Source organism: Tetrao urogallus (genome assembly GCF_951394365.1).
Source record: "Tetrao urogallus genome assembly, chromosome: 18".
Classification (NCBI taxonomy): Eukaryota; Metazoa; Chordata; class Aves; order Galliformes; family Phasianidae; genus Tetrao; species Tetrao urogallus.
Window position 1 is genome coordinate 6,048,294 of NC_136831.1, and position 15,597 is coordinate 6,063,890.

Here is a 15,597-nt window from a genome sequence, read left to right on the forward strand (position 1 = left end):
TGCTTGGAAGACCTGAGCTGAGCCTCTTCCAGCGGGTGCTGGGGCAGCCAGCTGCGTACCAACAGGCACAGGGGCAGAATGCCAGGAAGATGCCTTCCCCATTTCACACGTGCCTGTATGGAGGAATGTTAAGGAGCAGGTATTTCCACTTCTTTCCTTCCCATTAGGGTGAAGGGAGGGCAGGTTGTGTACAAAGACACAGAATTGGAGCTGCCTGCGTGCGAAGACCCGGTGGTTAGGAGCCACACGCCTCCAGCTTAGCCCGAGGTTCAAAGGGGATGGAGGCAAGTTTCCATCCCGCTAATGAAGGGTCTCTTGTTTGTTGCAGCTGAGATGGTTTCACAGCAGGAGAAAAACAAAGTTTGGGGGGGGGGGGAAGGAAGGGGGAGGAGCAAGGAGAGATGGGCAGTCAGAGGGAAGGAGGGAAGCAGGCCAAGTTCTCCTCGTGAAAGAGAACCTTAACGGGTTTGGCTGGGGGCTCGTCCAGCACAGCAGTGTGTACATGTGGGAGGGGGGAGCAATATGAAACACATGTCTGGATAAAGGCGGCGGGACATGGCTTGTGTTACAGCTGTCACAGCACACGGCCTCTCACCCCGAGTGAAATGCAAAAGCAGTTCTGGAGGTACAGAACAGAACCATTTGAGCGAGCAGATCCCGGCTGCAGCAGCAGCTCTCCAGCACAGCCTGCCCACGCAGCAAGCAGCCACACCGGGAGCGGACAAGCAGATTTCCCAAAGCTCAACAATGTGTGCCATTGTCTGGGAGCAGAGCAGGGTGGCTGACAGCAGGTTGGAAAGGGATTTCCATTGCCAGAGCCATACCTCAAACACCGAACTGCTCATAGATCTCAGTGCATTTGTGAAGCGGCATTCATAGCCATCCAGTCACCTCTGCCCTAGGAAATTGTTTTGCTAATATTAGATGAGACTTTCAGGTTAGATTCAAGCACGAGCAATCCTTCGGCCTATAAAAAGTTCTCTTGTTTTATTTTTAAAATTGACCTTTTCCATTCACTGGATGGCTCTGTGCCTTCGTTTCCCCACTTCTTAAACATGGGACTGGCACTGAGGAGCTGCATCGTGGGGTGATGGGGATTTGCTTGTGGGATGGACTGGAGTAAACCACGGTGCTTCACAGAGCCAGCACAGTGCCCTGATGGGCACCTCACCTCCTCCAACTGCTATTGCAAGGAACTCAGAGCCTTTTTATATTAGTCTAATATTAGGTTGGAGGGGAGGAAAGCAACATTTACGCTGCTGCCTCAAAACCAGTCTCCAAATAGTGGGTGGTGGAGATGACAGGGTGTCCCAGCCAAATGGCTATTCAGGCAGGGCTGCTTTCTGATCTGAAGGAATGTGTGGCCTTCTTTTCCTGACCAACTGACAAAGTTGAAGCTTTTTCTCCCATGACATGGTGCTGTAGTTTACCAGTTTGGGTGTGTGCTGTTAAAAAGCTGAATTCTCTCGATACTGGAAACTATTTTCATCTGTTTGGGAATGAATTATAGGTCTGTCTGGCTCTGTTCACTCCTGTTTTTGGAAAAAAAAAGGGCTTGCCTGTGAACCAGAGCTAAGATTCACATGGCTGGTCAACTACAGCATTGCACTAACAATGATGAGAGAAAACCATGCACTAATAATAATGCTGCATTTCTATAACCCTTTTCATCTCAGAAGCACATTACATACTTAGAACAATAAACAATCAGACAAGAATCATTACATGTGCTGCCAAAATGCATCTAAACTTTAACAGCACCAAGCAGACCAACCCTGTTTTAGGACAGGAAGTCTGCAGACCTTATCCACACGAAATCAAAAGCATGTTTCAGGAACCAAGAACAAAGGTGGTGGGGTTAGGAACTTACCAAGCCTTCATGTTCTTAAGAAAGTGGCTAAGTACAGTCAGAAATTATTTTAAAGCAGAACAGAAAGCATCTCTCCTCCAGCTGCTCAGCACCTTCTGCTGCACTGAGAGGCTGGGATTGCCTTCTAGGATTTCCTACCCAATAAGCTACCACAGCCCACAAAGGCTTCCCATTCCTACACTCATCCAGTTTCAGCCAGCCTATTGGACTTGTCCAAGAACAACACAAAGTATTTGCTTCTTCACAGCCAGAGCCTTGGAAAAATGACAACTCTACATGAAGGATGTTACCCTGGCATTCTGCTTCTCAGGCACATCAGGGAGGTGCTACTTCATAGGGTCTGACGTGATCAGTGAGTACTGTGGGGAGGATACTGAACTCTCCTTCACAGGCCTTGCTGCATTACTGCTGCAGGCATTGGAGGCTTCAGGGCACCACCACCACAGCTGAAGCCTCCATGGCTTCTTCATCAGTTTTGTATGACTGTAGCAACAGACCCATACAAGCAAAGCTTTTCAGAGAGCACAGTAAAACCAATGGACTGGGAAGTCATGCCAAGAGAAATAAAATCCTACGAAGCAGGACTGGCAAGGAGCAGCTACGCAGCCATGCTTTCATCTGCTCTCACCCTGACTCAATGACTGCAAGGCAGATCGCAAGCAAAGGTAATTCCTTGTGTAGCTGCAACAAAACTAGGGACTTATCATCTAGATATTTCAGAACATTTTGGAGATATGGACACACAAAAAACAGCAAATCCAACCCCTGATAGTGGTTACATGCTCTGCAGCTTCACAGAAACGAAGTTGTGCAACAAAGGCATGGGATGGGATGACTTACCCAAAGTCACACAACCAGTAAGCATCCACGGCAAGTCCGGAAGAGTGCCTGCATTTACTAACTTCCAGTCCTGGGGCTAAACCACAAACTGAAATTCACGTTCTTTGTGCTGAAATAGGTTGCTCAATGCCACCACAGTTATGAGCAGAAAGGTGCCTTACTCCTCTGCAGTAGATCTAAGCTCACAAAGTTTTGATGCAAAGCGTTTTTTCTTGCTTGAAGCCTGGAAGCTACCACACACAGCCAGTTCACAACACCAAACCTGACCAAAGCTTTTGTCTGAAATGCCTCCAAATTGAGGCTTTTTAATGGCTTAATCTCAGAAAAGCAGAGCAACCAGCTTCTGTGAGTGCTTCAATACAGCTTAAGTCCATTAAAATAGCTCAGAAAGATAATCTCAGGCTATTAGGGCAATTTTTGCAGCTTTGTTCAGTAGGATCAGCAAGATGAATCTGCATTAAAAACAAATAGCAGCATTTTCTGGGAATCTAACTCCACAGGTGCCCGAAACATAGAACACGTTTCCTTGGTGTTAAATGCTCATCTGATCCTTGCAGCACACCTGCAGACATCAGGCATCCTCCTGCATTATTACTGTGCTCCCCCTTTTCAACCAAAGCTAACAATCCAAGGCATATGGCAAGTTCTGGCTCTGTTATTTCCCCCCCCCCCCCCCCCCCCCCAGATCCAAACCCAAACTAAAAGGTTTGTTTTATTCCTTCCTCTACCAGACCCTGCAACACAGAGGAGGGCAGGGAAGCTGGATGACCCAGTCCCACTGTCAACACTGGGTAGACGAGCTATTTTTTAATGGACAGCCAGAAGAGGAAATAGCTGAAACCACAGCGCTGCAGCACCAACTTCCAAACTGCCAGTCACAAGGCATCAGTGCTGCCTTCACTTCCTTTTCTATGCAAATTTGTCATCCAACTCTCTGTCTTCACTTTGTATCATCTACAGCTACTGTTATGGCAGAAAAAGTTCATGACAGTTGTCTGATGAGGCTTTACTGCATTGCTCCCCGGTCACTCAGCATTTCGTCCATAGCACTGGCTTTGCTGCCCCAGCAGTTGAGTTCCCTCTGCTCTGGAAGGCTCCCATCCTCACTGGATGCATTTCTAAGGAACAGCAATGAGCAAAGTGAGATTCCCAATTGAGATTTAAAAAAATCTGCAGAGACTCAGGCTTGCTCCAAGCCCCACAGAATCATTGTCATGGGACAGCAGTCCAGGCTTAGAAAGTAAACTATTAAGACTTAGAACCTTAGATTTCAAATCTCTCAAGACTTGCCCATTTCAATAGTAATCACTACAGTTACTGCTTCCATCAAATCTGTACTACCTGGTCTTTGCAGCTGTTGGCAACTGAGCTTACTTGAAATATGAAAAAAAAGGAATTAATTCTTACAGTTCCCCTCTGAAATCTGTAAGTAGTGTCATCACTGCTGTGTTGTAGATGAGGGGGACAAGGCAGATGCATGGGACAATTTATCACACAGCCAGCACTGCCCTCATGCTAAGCTTTAGGGTAAAAGTGTGTGTGCTGAAATCAGTTGAAACAAAAGATTTCTACCAAAGCTAAACCTGACTGAAGTCTTTACATGCAGGAGAATGGAAGACACAAAAATCCATGGATATAACTAGCCTTTTTCGTGAGTTTTAGTATTATCTTACTTATTTTTTTCTGAGAAATAAATTACCTTTTTGCTACACTTAAGTAGAAATCCCAAAGCTGTGAGAGCCCCTGGAACCAATGCGCAGTCACAAGTTCAGCAGCGCAGTCGAGTGGAAAAACATTTGCTTCCTTGTGCAGACTGTGCCACTGATTTCAAACTTCGTCCCCCCGAAGAAGTTCAAACCAAACAAGCAACAGTCCTTGCAACTTTTAGAACAACAAGTCCTTCACGTAGCTCCAGATCAGGTAGCACCAGAGGTGACAAGTCCCTGTCGTTTTGGTGTAGATACTCTGTCACTCCACGTGGAGTTCTAGGGTGCTAATGACCAATTTTATGCTGCATAACCATTGTATACCCAAACTTCAGAAGCCCGGTTCTCATACTTGCTATTCCTGTTGCAGCCCAAAAGCACCATACCAAAGGTTACAGCACACTCCTTACTAGGAGAGCTTCTGGGCAGGCAGGAACAGCCCCAAAGGGAGCAAACATTTTAGTATGTTAGAGCCAGGAATAACGGTCTTCTCACATTTATTTATTCTAAAGTTTTTCTTCTAGAGCCAAGAGCAGAAAACACAAATCACTTCACCTCTGCCCCCACTGCCATCTCTTGGAATGGAAGCAAAACTGGAAACTTGCTGATAGAATCTCACAGTGCTGCGTGAAGGGGAAAGGAACCACTTCTGGAGCAGCTCACTTGGGGTACGGCAATGATCCAGAATGAGCTATTTAGCTCTAGACCCAATCGTGACCTGCCAGGTCAGCAGCCCATAGTAACGCCTCCCTCTGCTAAGCTTCACAGAGATCTTTCTGTAGATGTAGATTTTTCATCCACCCCCAAGCCCTGGAAACCAGCTGGTTCCGATTTTTATTCCCTAGCTCGGATTTAAAAGAACAAAGAAAACCCTTTCTGGATTGCGTAAACACACAAAATGTAATTTTATTTGGCGCTGAAGTATTTAAGCCCAGCATGCAAAGAAACAGCCACGGTCTCTCTGTGCTCAGTGTTTAGAAAAACTGAACTCCAAGGATCCATTTGTTTGAGTAACCAAACCAGATGTGCAGCAGTGAAGTAGCTGCCTTATTCTGGAAGTACTGTCCTGGTCTTTTGACTTTGTTGTATTAACAAGACTAGGAAATTAAATTGCAATGTTCAAGTGCCATAAAACAGTGCTGACTGCTACAATACACACGAGCTAGTATATTTTGATGTAATGATATTGTTTGATATAAGAACCATAATCAATCTGCAAGTCCCAACGCTTGTTTCAGGCAAACTCTCAGCTATTCCAGCATTTAAAGGAAAATGTTTAACTTCCATAGCTCTCCTGCAAGCTTGTTTGTTTTAATACCTCCCAAAATTTTGCTCAAGGGGGAAAAGAACAGCAAATATTGGTGGCGAAGCTGAGGCCTCTAAGATAGCTACAGCTTACAGGACACCCACTGTTCAATTTATATACTGCTCCACTAGAACAGACTGTGGCTTAAAAATTAAAATAGAACTAAGGGCTGCATTTAACTTACCATACCAAACTTGCAGTCATCTGGAATGACTTAAAAAGCATCCAGCTCTCCCCACTGAACGTGGGCTTCAGCTCTTCATATCAACCAGTTTTACTGAACAGTGACAAAACATTACAAACGGTGCTGTTGTGCCAAACACCTTCGATTCTGAAGGGGTTTTCTACAGCTGGAGTGCAGGAAGACTTCTAGGGAATCTACTGTGTGTTCCTCATAGCACACAGCTGAAAACTACTTACTACTGGAGTACAGCATCGTAAGATACCTTGCAATGCATTGCTTTCTAAAAAGACAAGTCAGCATAATTACAAAGCAAACCTTGTTTTCGTTGGGTGGAAGGCAAGAGCAGCCACTGAATAACTTTGTGCCTGCTGAAGTTAAGTTCCTTTTAGAAGAAACACCATTTCACCTTTGCACAACAGCGTAACTGTCAGAAGCTCCCTCAAAGCCAGAGTCTGAAATGAGAACAGTGCCAGGATGCACAGATAGTTAATAGTCCTCCACCTTAGCTACTGGGAATGAGGACTGAGACCAGATAAACTTGTTTTACTTGTGATCAACACCCCTATAAAGAAGGCTGGCAGCTTCCTAGCATTAGTCAGTGAAAAGGTTTATTTCTATTTGTTTTCTTCCTACAGCACAAAGGCTGGAGAGGTTGAGCCAGAATGTCTTCTGAAGCCTTTCTGAAGGAAATGCAAACCATTGGTGAGAAACTTCTCCTTAAGCTCCAAAAACTGCCCAAGGCTGACCCTGTGGAGATCGTGTCCTTCTGTGTGGTGCTCCTGTTTATTGGTAAGTTTAGTGGCAGAGGTGGAGGGGGGTCAGAGTGTCTCTTCTATGGGGACAGCTCGCTCTGCTGTCTTTGTTGATGGATCAGAACTGTTGGAGTTGTTTTCCAGGCTGCTTTCTGAGGCTCTATTTAATTGCTAGATCATTTTTTAGTATTCTGTGTGTACCTCTACACACATGCAGTGGATCACAGGCAACAGCAGAACTTTCCTCAAGGCTCCTCTAGTTTAGCATTAGTTTAAAAAGTGATATTTTAACAAACCCAGAGTTGCTGCAGTGTTTTGATGCGTGGGAGATAGCTTATAACAAACGGCATCAGGGGACCTCACTGCCATGAAAAATCCACAAGTCTGAGACCCTAAGTGTCATTGCTGTGCTTAGTTCAGTAGAAGCCAGTACGCTGCAGATGAGCCTATTTATTTTTCTCACTTAATGGCAAAATCTCTCCTGATGCTCTGTGTGGGGATGGCATGGAAGGAACAAACGAGACTGTTTGTGCGTGGGAGACAAAATTTGTTTAAACAATGGGGAAACAAGCAGCAAGGAAGGCAGGCCCACCTCCACGGAGTACAGCTCTCTCCCAGCCTCAGTGCTGGAAGGAAGGGTGTGTGTGCAGCCTGGACACTCCTCCCTGGGCTGGAATTCAGAAACAGACACACCTGCTGATCTTTTTTGTTCACAGTGCCAGCTGATTCCCCACAGCTCAGAACATCTGGCAGCCCTTCTTCAGACTTTTAAAGAATGCAGGCATGCACATGCTCCTCATGGGCTTTGCAGGATTAAACACGACATCCTTCTCTACTGGGGATAACCTAAAGTATCCCTTCCAACCCTGACCATCAGTGTAGAATAACAATCTGCTAATACACTAATGTAGAGTTATTCTACACTACATCCTGGTGTACAATAACAATAGGGCAGCCTACTGCTTTGTGAAACAAAACCCTGTGTTTGAAGTATTTATTTCCTCAAGCTTAATACAGAAGAAAGAGTAAAGCCAATCCAATCACAAATATCTACTCTTGTCCAAGGGTAAATATCATTACTCTTCAGAAACGGAACTGCCAGTTTGATTAGCCAAACCTTCTCTAGTTGCTTCTGACATAACTGTGGGGAGTATTTGATCTCTGTCCTTTCCAGTGCATAGCTCTGCTTAGTTGTTGCATGTCATCTCTGAAACAACAGCCCATAAGGCAGGTAAAGCTATCACAGAATTATACAATTGTTTGACTTGGATGGAACAAACTCCCCTGCAATGAACAGGGACATCTACAGCTCCATTAGGGTTCTCAGAGCCTGGTCCTCAGGGATAGGGCATCCACCACAAAGCTTTGCTCTTGGTTTGGTATGCAGCTCTTAAGAGCTCAAAATACCCAGTAATGACAGTAGTTTTGTGTGTGCAGTGGATGAGCTCTAGGGCCACAGCCTAGAAAGCTATCTTTTGTTCTGATGGTGATGTACAAATAAATACATTCTATATTTTTATTGTTATTGTCTTGCCTACCAAAATATACAAACAATTAGGGTGGACAAAGGGGAAAACCCCAATTCAGTGTCCACACTGTGGGTAAGTTAGTGTACCTAGCTCCTTTAACCTTATGAACAGCCAGCTGGCCAATCAGCATGGTTACTGACACCTACAGCTCCTACCAAGGCCTGACAATTTGCCCAGATTCAATGGATGACTAATACAAGAGAGCAGGAACTTACAAGGAGAGAGTTGGGAATATAAGGTAAAAATCACCAAGAAGCTTGACTCTGTTCATCCTGCTGCTCAGACAGCCTACAGGAGATATGGGATTAGTCTCCAGTGATTAGGGGGAATCACACATGACACAGGGGGGTGTCACGAAGTAATACCCTTTTTCCTTCTCTTTCCAGTAACTGTTCTCGTGCTGATGATCATTGCTTGCAGCTGCTGCTGTTACAGCTGCTGTAGCTGCAATGAGGGTCCTGACCACAGACGTAGGAAGGCCCAAGTCCGCCCGACTGCCCATCCATGAAGTGCATCAAGAGGTGACATAACCCATCATCAAGGACACGCATGGACATTGTGATTCAGTCCCACGGGAATGACTCTCTGCACTAATGCACTGGAAATGGCAATAACAATATTAATGATTATGACTCAGAGGACCAGAAATCACAGCATGAAATACATTCTTTCTGTGACAGCTACGGCTGGGCTCCACGATGTGAGCAGAAAGGTAACACAACTTTACCATAACTGTCTCCATGTTTGGGGTGGGCTGGGAGTGCATAGACACCAGCTTCTGACAAAACAGACACACTTACCCAATAACAGTCCTGCAGCTGGGCTAGCCAAGGGTTCCATTTGTGAGCATCAAGCCACACACCAAAGCAAAGAATATGAGAGTTGCCACGTGGATAGGGGCACCTACTCTCTTCACAAGTGCCTAATCCAGAAGGGTGATGCTGGGTGCTAGCAAAACCACTGACATCGCTGGGATGTTGACATGCTCAGTACATCTTGGATCAAGCCCAAACCTGCTCTCTCAAAAGCCATGTGCAATAGACACCTTTAACTGAGATGACTGCTGAAAACAACAGATTGTCAACCTGATGTGAATATGCCACCTGAGACTCGATGTACAGCTCCCTGACTACAAATACTCCCTGCCCTCTTTTGTGTCACAGCCATGTGAAACTGTCAAAAAGAAAAAATCAGATCACGTGCAATTCTCTTTGTAAAGAGAAGGATAAAGGCATTCAAGAAAAATTCACTGATGTTACAGTTTAATTTGATAAACATGCTGCTTCCCAACTTCCATGTGCTAGTTAGATCTTTTGTGAATTCTGCCCTTCTGCATATTGCAGGTGAGTGGTCCTCAGAGCATGGGAGTTACAGGAGACAAACAAACCCTCATCCTTACTTGAGGGACCTGTGTGCCTGACTCTGTGCACCATGTGCAGCTTATTTCAGTGGACATAAACAATGTGCCAAAGGTATGTTTATTAGCATTCACAAAGGCATTTCAAAGGAGTGACTCGCAGTGTGGTAATTGTCACTTCAGGGTACACATGCAGCAGCTGACAGCTGGCATTGTGACAAAGCACAGCCAAGAATGGTCCGTACAGCTGAAGTTACCAAGTGAAAATAAATCCCTATTCCATGTTGCAGCCACTGTGTATGTTTAGTTTACACTGCGGTGAACGTTAAGGAATTTCTCTAAGTACAAAGCTATGGTGCAGACAAGGACTTTTGTAACTTCAAATGGAAGATCATCATATTGCATCCAACTCTGCAAGCCAGTGGGCTTTCTTTCAGCTCAAAGTGTGAGAAAAGTCACTTTACAAGAAGATATAAAAAGATGAGTACTCATAAATAAGTCATCTTCTACCCCTTGTATTCCATATTCTAAGTGCAGAGGAGTCAAGGGGATTACACATATGTATACCACAACCAAGAGAGAAAGGAATCAAGTTTTTAACAGTGGGATTTTAAGTATTTTCATGCTTCAGAAGGGACAACAAAACAGAAACTTTGTAAAGAGACCTCTTCTCTCTGATGCCTGTGCCCAAATTACTAGAATGCTCATTACATCTGCAGCTTCTCATGAACTTAATGCACTTTAAAAGAAAAATAACCTAGATGTCGGTATTTTGCATTTTTTCCGCTTGCATATTGAAATAAATCCACCCCCAACAACACAGAGAACAGTCTAAAATTTATGACAAAGTTCCTCAAACTACCACTGTTACTTGAAAATTAATTAAAAACAAAACAAAAACAGCATTTAAAATTAACTAAAGCCAACAACCTTCCAGGATAAAGTGGGGACATTCCCTAGAAATTAAACCTCTGAGCCCCAACTTGATCACTGCAATCAAAAGAGGACTGTACCAGTTTAAGCTGCTACATGCACAACCACATTAAGGCCAACAAATTGTGGCCTTTATTATGCTATCCCAGAGCTTCCACTTACAACAAATATGCTAGGGTAGGGTAAGCTCAAGCACAGCATCCATTTACTGCGATCAACATGCCAAGGTGCTTCTCATTAACCTGTCAGATATTTTTGCTCATTTATTTACAAACAAGTGACAACCAAGGTGACATGGAAATCTCAGAACCTCTCTTCTGCAGGAGACAGCCTCAACAGACATTTCAGTTTCTAAATTAAATCACGAGACCTGTGAAAGAACAGAGCTTACTTTCTTTCCTAGCCTGTGCTAGACAGTGCCAGCTACAGCAGTTAACAGAATCCCATTGAGAAATGTTTCAGCAGCACGGAACCAGGCTGTACTAACAGTTAGGAGGAAGCTCAGCAGGCTGGAAACATACCAACAGCTCTGACAGGTGGCTGTCAATGGGAACGAGCTGCCAGGCATTATTGCAAAAGGAAAACCACAGATACATTTCCCGGTTGTGTTACAACCTACATCACTGACAGACACAAGGCAGGGGATAGGGAAACGGCTCCTTTCCTATTTCTCCCACTGTAAGTTCATGAATTAGAAGCAGAGAATAGATACAGTGCTGCTGGGGGGGAGGGAAGAGAGAGAGAGAAAAAAGGAAAAAAAAATTAAGCAACTTTGTAAACAATGCATCTGGCTTCTGGAGAAACTGCCAAGGAGAAAAGGGGCTGTAGGCCAACTTCTGCAAACCTGCCTGCACCTGATGTGTTTTTTTTGTTTGGTTTCATCCTTTATTCACATAAAGGGATCTGGAATGCTCTGAGCACTAGTGAGCATGGATCCTCTGTCTCAAAAAGCACAGAGGAAGGCAGACTACTGAAAAACTGTTTCAAATGCAGCAGTTTGAGTTTGCCTAGAAGAAACTACAAGGGGAAACAGTTACTTCAGTCTTGATGATACATAGCTCCTTTCCCTGAGAAACACAAAGCAGATCACAGCCTCTTCAGAAGAAGCAGCTGAACCACTTAATGGAAAGGCTTCTATTCTGTAATGTCACCTGTTAGACTCCGAAGAGACTGACTTGGCTTGTGAAAAACAAATTTCCTTCCACTCCTATCCTCCTTCTCCTCTCTCACTTCTCTTTATTACTTTCCCTTTGTTATTCCTCAGTTAAGAAAGCAACAGGGAGAGTTTATGTTGCAGCTAACAGCAGTACAAGGTTCTATGACTTCAACCATCTAATCTGTCATGATGATGTTTGGACTAGAGGACAGAGTTGTTCAGAGTTCACTTTACACATAGCAGCCTCCTAGCAGGATTTGTAATACGGATACAGTCAAGACCCAAAAAAGAACTTCCTCTTCTCCCCATTGCAACCTTCCCAAGATAGAGAACACAAAAACACTCTAAAAACTCTCCAATAGGTGTATGAGTGGATAAAGACATGGAGAGGAAGAAATTAATGACATGTGAACTGAGTCTTTCTAACTGGGCTCAAAGCCTTTGACTAGATTAGCCACACCTTTGCAAGATAGCCAGCTGTTAAACATTTACTGCAGTACAAATAGGTAATTTGCATGCTAATTCTACAGCTATCCAGGTGTAGCAAAGGGATCTTTGCTAGGTTAAGATCTTTTCAAACAGGTGAAGAAGAGGCACCAGAAGAACTGCCTGCTGCAAACTCAACAGCTTCAGGTATTTATAAAATTGAATACAATCTGTATTCAATTTCAAAGTGTCCTATATTAGAAGATTAGTTTATCAAAAGAGACAGGAACTTTTTAAGGTCATACGTGTTTTCAATTGTTAAGTCAGCAGAGCTTGTATCTAGACTACCTTTTCTTTAAAGCAGAAGGAAGCTGTTGAGAGCAGTGTCTGTATCCTTTGTACCTTTGGCGATCTGACATAATTCCAAAGTGGAAAATGTATACTTTGGATGCTTAAAAAGTAATAAAAGTCTCAGAAAATTGAAGTGTGAGCTGGTGCTCCTAGTCAACTGTAACTTGCAGAGGCTGAAAACACTTTACATAATTTGCATTAAGTATTTAGGGTGCAGACGTAAGAGGCAACAAGTTAGGCAAATACTTGGAAATAAAGATCTCTTCCTGCATTGGGTCTGCAGTCACTTTTGAGAGAAAATGTGAGAAATAATCTATGCTTCCTTTCCCTTGAGAAGCATCTAGTAATGAAGCTTTAGTAAAGCTACAAGATACTCTACAACAGATGATATATCTTAAAACAGCTGATAGGAAAGTCATAATGCAAAGTATCACTGATAGAGCAAGTGTGTACAGCCCACTGAGATTCCACTTTAAATTACTGCTGAATCTAAGTACTGAGTAGGCAGAAAACTTATACTTCTATTGCACAGTAACTCACAGCATGTGGCTCAACATTAAAAACCATTAACAGGAGGCATTTCTCATGCAAGTGACTGTTCTAAATTGTATGGACATGACAAGCTCTATGTTACGTTCTATACTTGCTGTTGGTGTGCATTTGGTTGGTTTTGTTTGTTTTTAAATAAGTGTTTTTTTTTAATCTCCAGTGTGTTCTCAGTGCTTCAGCGCTCTACTCTCATTTTTAGAGATCTCTCTTTCCACTGGAATCAGTAAAGGCTTCCCACTGGATGCCTGTCTTTTATGTATGGGCTGTACAGCTGAAGGATTCATATACAACATGCTGGGAGAGATGCTATATTAAAAATATTGATAGGCTATGATGAATGTAAGTCCCAACTGCCAAAACGTTGTGCAGCCAGATTTCCCCTCTACTTTTCTGAAGAGCTGACTGCTGAAGTGGCCTTGGTTATGCTGTTTCTGGTTTATGCTCCAGATTCTGCTATGACTCTACTTTTCAGACGAGGGACACTTACCAGCACACAGAGCATGTGTGCCTGCAGTGGTTTAGAGCGTAGAGGGGATACATGAATATCTGATACAGCTCTTGTCTAACTCCAGCAGGGTGGAAGGCACCATGTCACCAGTACAAGAGAAATCCTCAGCTCTGGAAGACCTCAGGAGTCGGATTGAAACAAGTGACTGGGCTGTTGCAGGGCTAGTGGTGATTGGCATCTTCTGCCTTGTTATTGTTGCTTGCTTCTTAATTGCAGCCACCTACGGGTGCTGCTCATCGCCAAGACACAAACGGACTAGGGCATGAATAGTGAAACTGAGGAGCAGTACTTGGAGCTCTGCATTTAAGCAGGAATCAGCCCAGCTGCAATATGGTGTTCTCATCTTCTGTCCTCAGGTGGTTATTTTTCCCCATACAGCTTTCCCAGAGCAATTCACCTATGCCAGCATGTTGTTCTGCAAGTCCAGAGCAAACTCCACAGCAGGCAATCTGTATTCAGGAAGCAAATGAGGACTTTGGCATTTTGTTAATTACCTCTCTGCCTGATTTTTGTCTTTCAAGCAAAACCACAGGATAGACTTGCCAAGTGGTCAGCAACTACCTGGAAACCAAGATCTCTTCTACTACTGCAATGACTTGTTTGTTTCTTCTATTCTGCAAATGGGCATTAGGAAACTGACTACAGCTTTGTCTGATTCAATTCTCTAAAAGCAGTTTAAACAGTTGTTCTCCTATCATACTCAAACAATAGCCTAAATACACTGCAAAAATTTGCCTGCCAGAATACAAATGTCTGCACGTGTTCTTATTTTAAATCTTGCAAGGTCAGAATTTCAGCTTTACTTTTGCTGTTTGGATACTGAACAGAATTGTACTAATTCAAAGTGTAAAAAAGAAATGGGATGTAGTATTTCTTCAAAGAGCATCTTACTCTCTTGTCCAGCTGCAAGCAGAGAAGCCAGGCAATGGTGCTGCAATGGGTGACCTTGGAATGCACATGTTTTAATCTTGGGGAGGGAGTAACAAAACAAAAACTTAAAAAAAGGAGAGACATGATTTCTAATTAGGTTAGTGGGCTTTCCTTACATAAATCTCTTACGTAGCCAGTGAAACTGTTTCTATTGTTGTTCACCTAAGCAAAGGAGAATGTTTTCTCTCTATTCTCACCAAAGCATCAGAAAAGCACGTATCACTTGAAAAACTTGTCCTACATACAAGTGTGAAGAATGAAACAGAACACGAACTTGAAAGCAGGACACATGCTGGTCACTTTCAGTTAGTGAATACATACTGCTCTTGTACTGGGAAAATAGCTTCAGTGTTTTATCCAGTATAGTAATTAGTACAATTACAGCTTACAAAGCATGAACTAAACCTGAACAATATATGTTGTGGTTGCTAGTCTGCATTTAGATGGGGCACATCCATAATTTAGGCCTGTTTCTGAAAAGATCTAAGCACCACCAGGTCTTTCTAAGCTTGATGAAAATCAAGGAGACCTCATTCTTTGTAGAGTAGAGCGCCTGAGGTTTTAAAGTTAAGTGGTTCTATCCTGTCCTGGATAAAGCTGCTTAATTATCTTAAAAGAGAAATGATAGCTGAGGGAGAAGAGAGTCAAAACAACTGGAACCAAGTCATCACAGACAAAACATTAAAATTCATATAATGAGAAATCATACTTCTCCATTAACCAACATCTGTTAACTCAGAGGTGAGAATGAGTGACAGATGTCTGAGGGCTGCCTTCCTCAAACTGGACAGAAAATATCAGTTGAATCAGTCACTATTTTCTTTTTCCTGGAACATGCATTTGCAGAAAGATCTCTGCCATAACAGTGCCTCAAAAAGGTAGGACATGGTTTCCACAATATTAAACATTGCTTGGAAGAAGCGTACTCACCCCAGCTCCTCACAGAAGCTTACAATAGCATCAAAGGCTGTCATCGCAGCCTTGTCAGATTCTTTTAAGGTGCCTTTTTTTTCCTGAAAGTAGAGAAGGACAAGTCTTCAATTCAATTAGGACCAGAGGGAATGGCTTCAAGCTACGGCAGGGGAGATTCAGGCTGGACATTAGGAAGTATTACTTTTCAGAAAGGGTGGTCAGGCACTGGAATGGATGCCCAGAGAGGTGGTGGAGTCACCGAGCCTGGGGGTGTTCAAGGAAAGGCTG

At 43.5% G+C, this 15,597-nt stretch overlaps 2 protein-coding genes across 2 annotated transcripts in view; one reads left to right on the forward strand and one right to left on the reverse strand.

The window, feature by feature from the left end:
• RECQL5 (RecQ like helicase 5) overlaps nt 1-15,597 on the reverse strand; it is a gene marked incomplete at both ends in the record, with an annotated part of 35,323 nt that overhangs the window by 12,587 nt on the left and 7,139 nt on the right. Inside the window, one exon of the mRNA XM_079544280.1 lies at nt 15,328-15,410. Coding sequence (XP_079400406.1) covers nt 15,328-15,410 — 83 coding nt within the window. The remainder of the gene's footprint in view (nt 1-15,327; nt 15,411-15,597) is intronic.
• On the forward strand, nt 6,569-8,695 carry SMIM5 (small integral membrane protein 5; the record flags this gene model as incomplete). The annotated part of the gene is made up of 2 exons (XM_079544123.1): nt 6,569-6,695; nt 8,574-8,695. The coding sequence occupies 2 exons, from the start codon at nt 6,569-6,571 to the stop codon at nt 8,693-8,695; spliced, it is 249 nt and encodes an 82-aa protein (XP_079400249.1).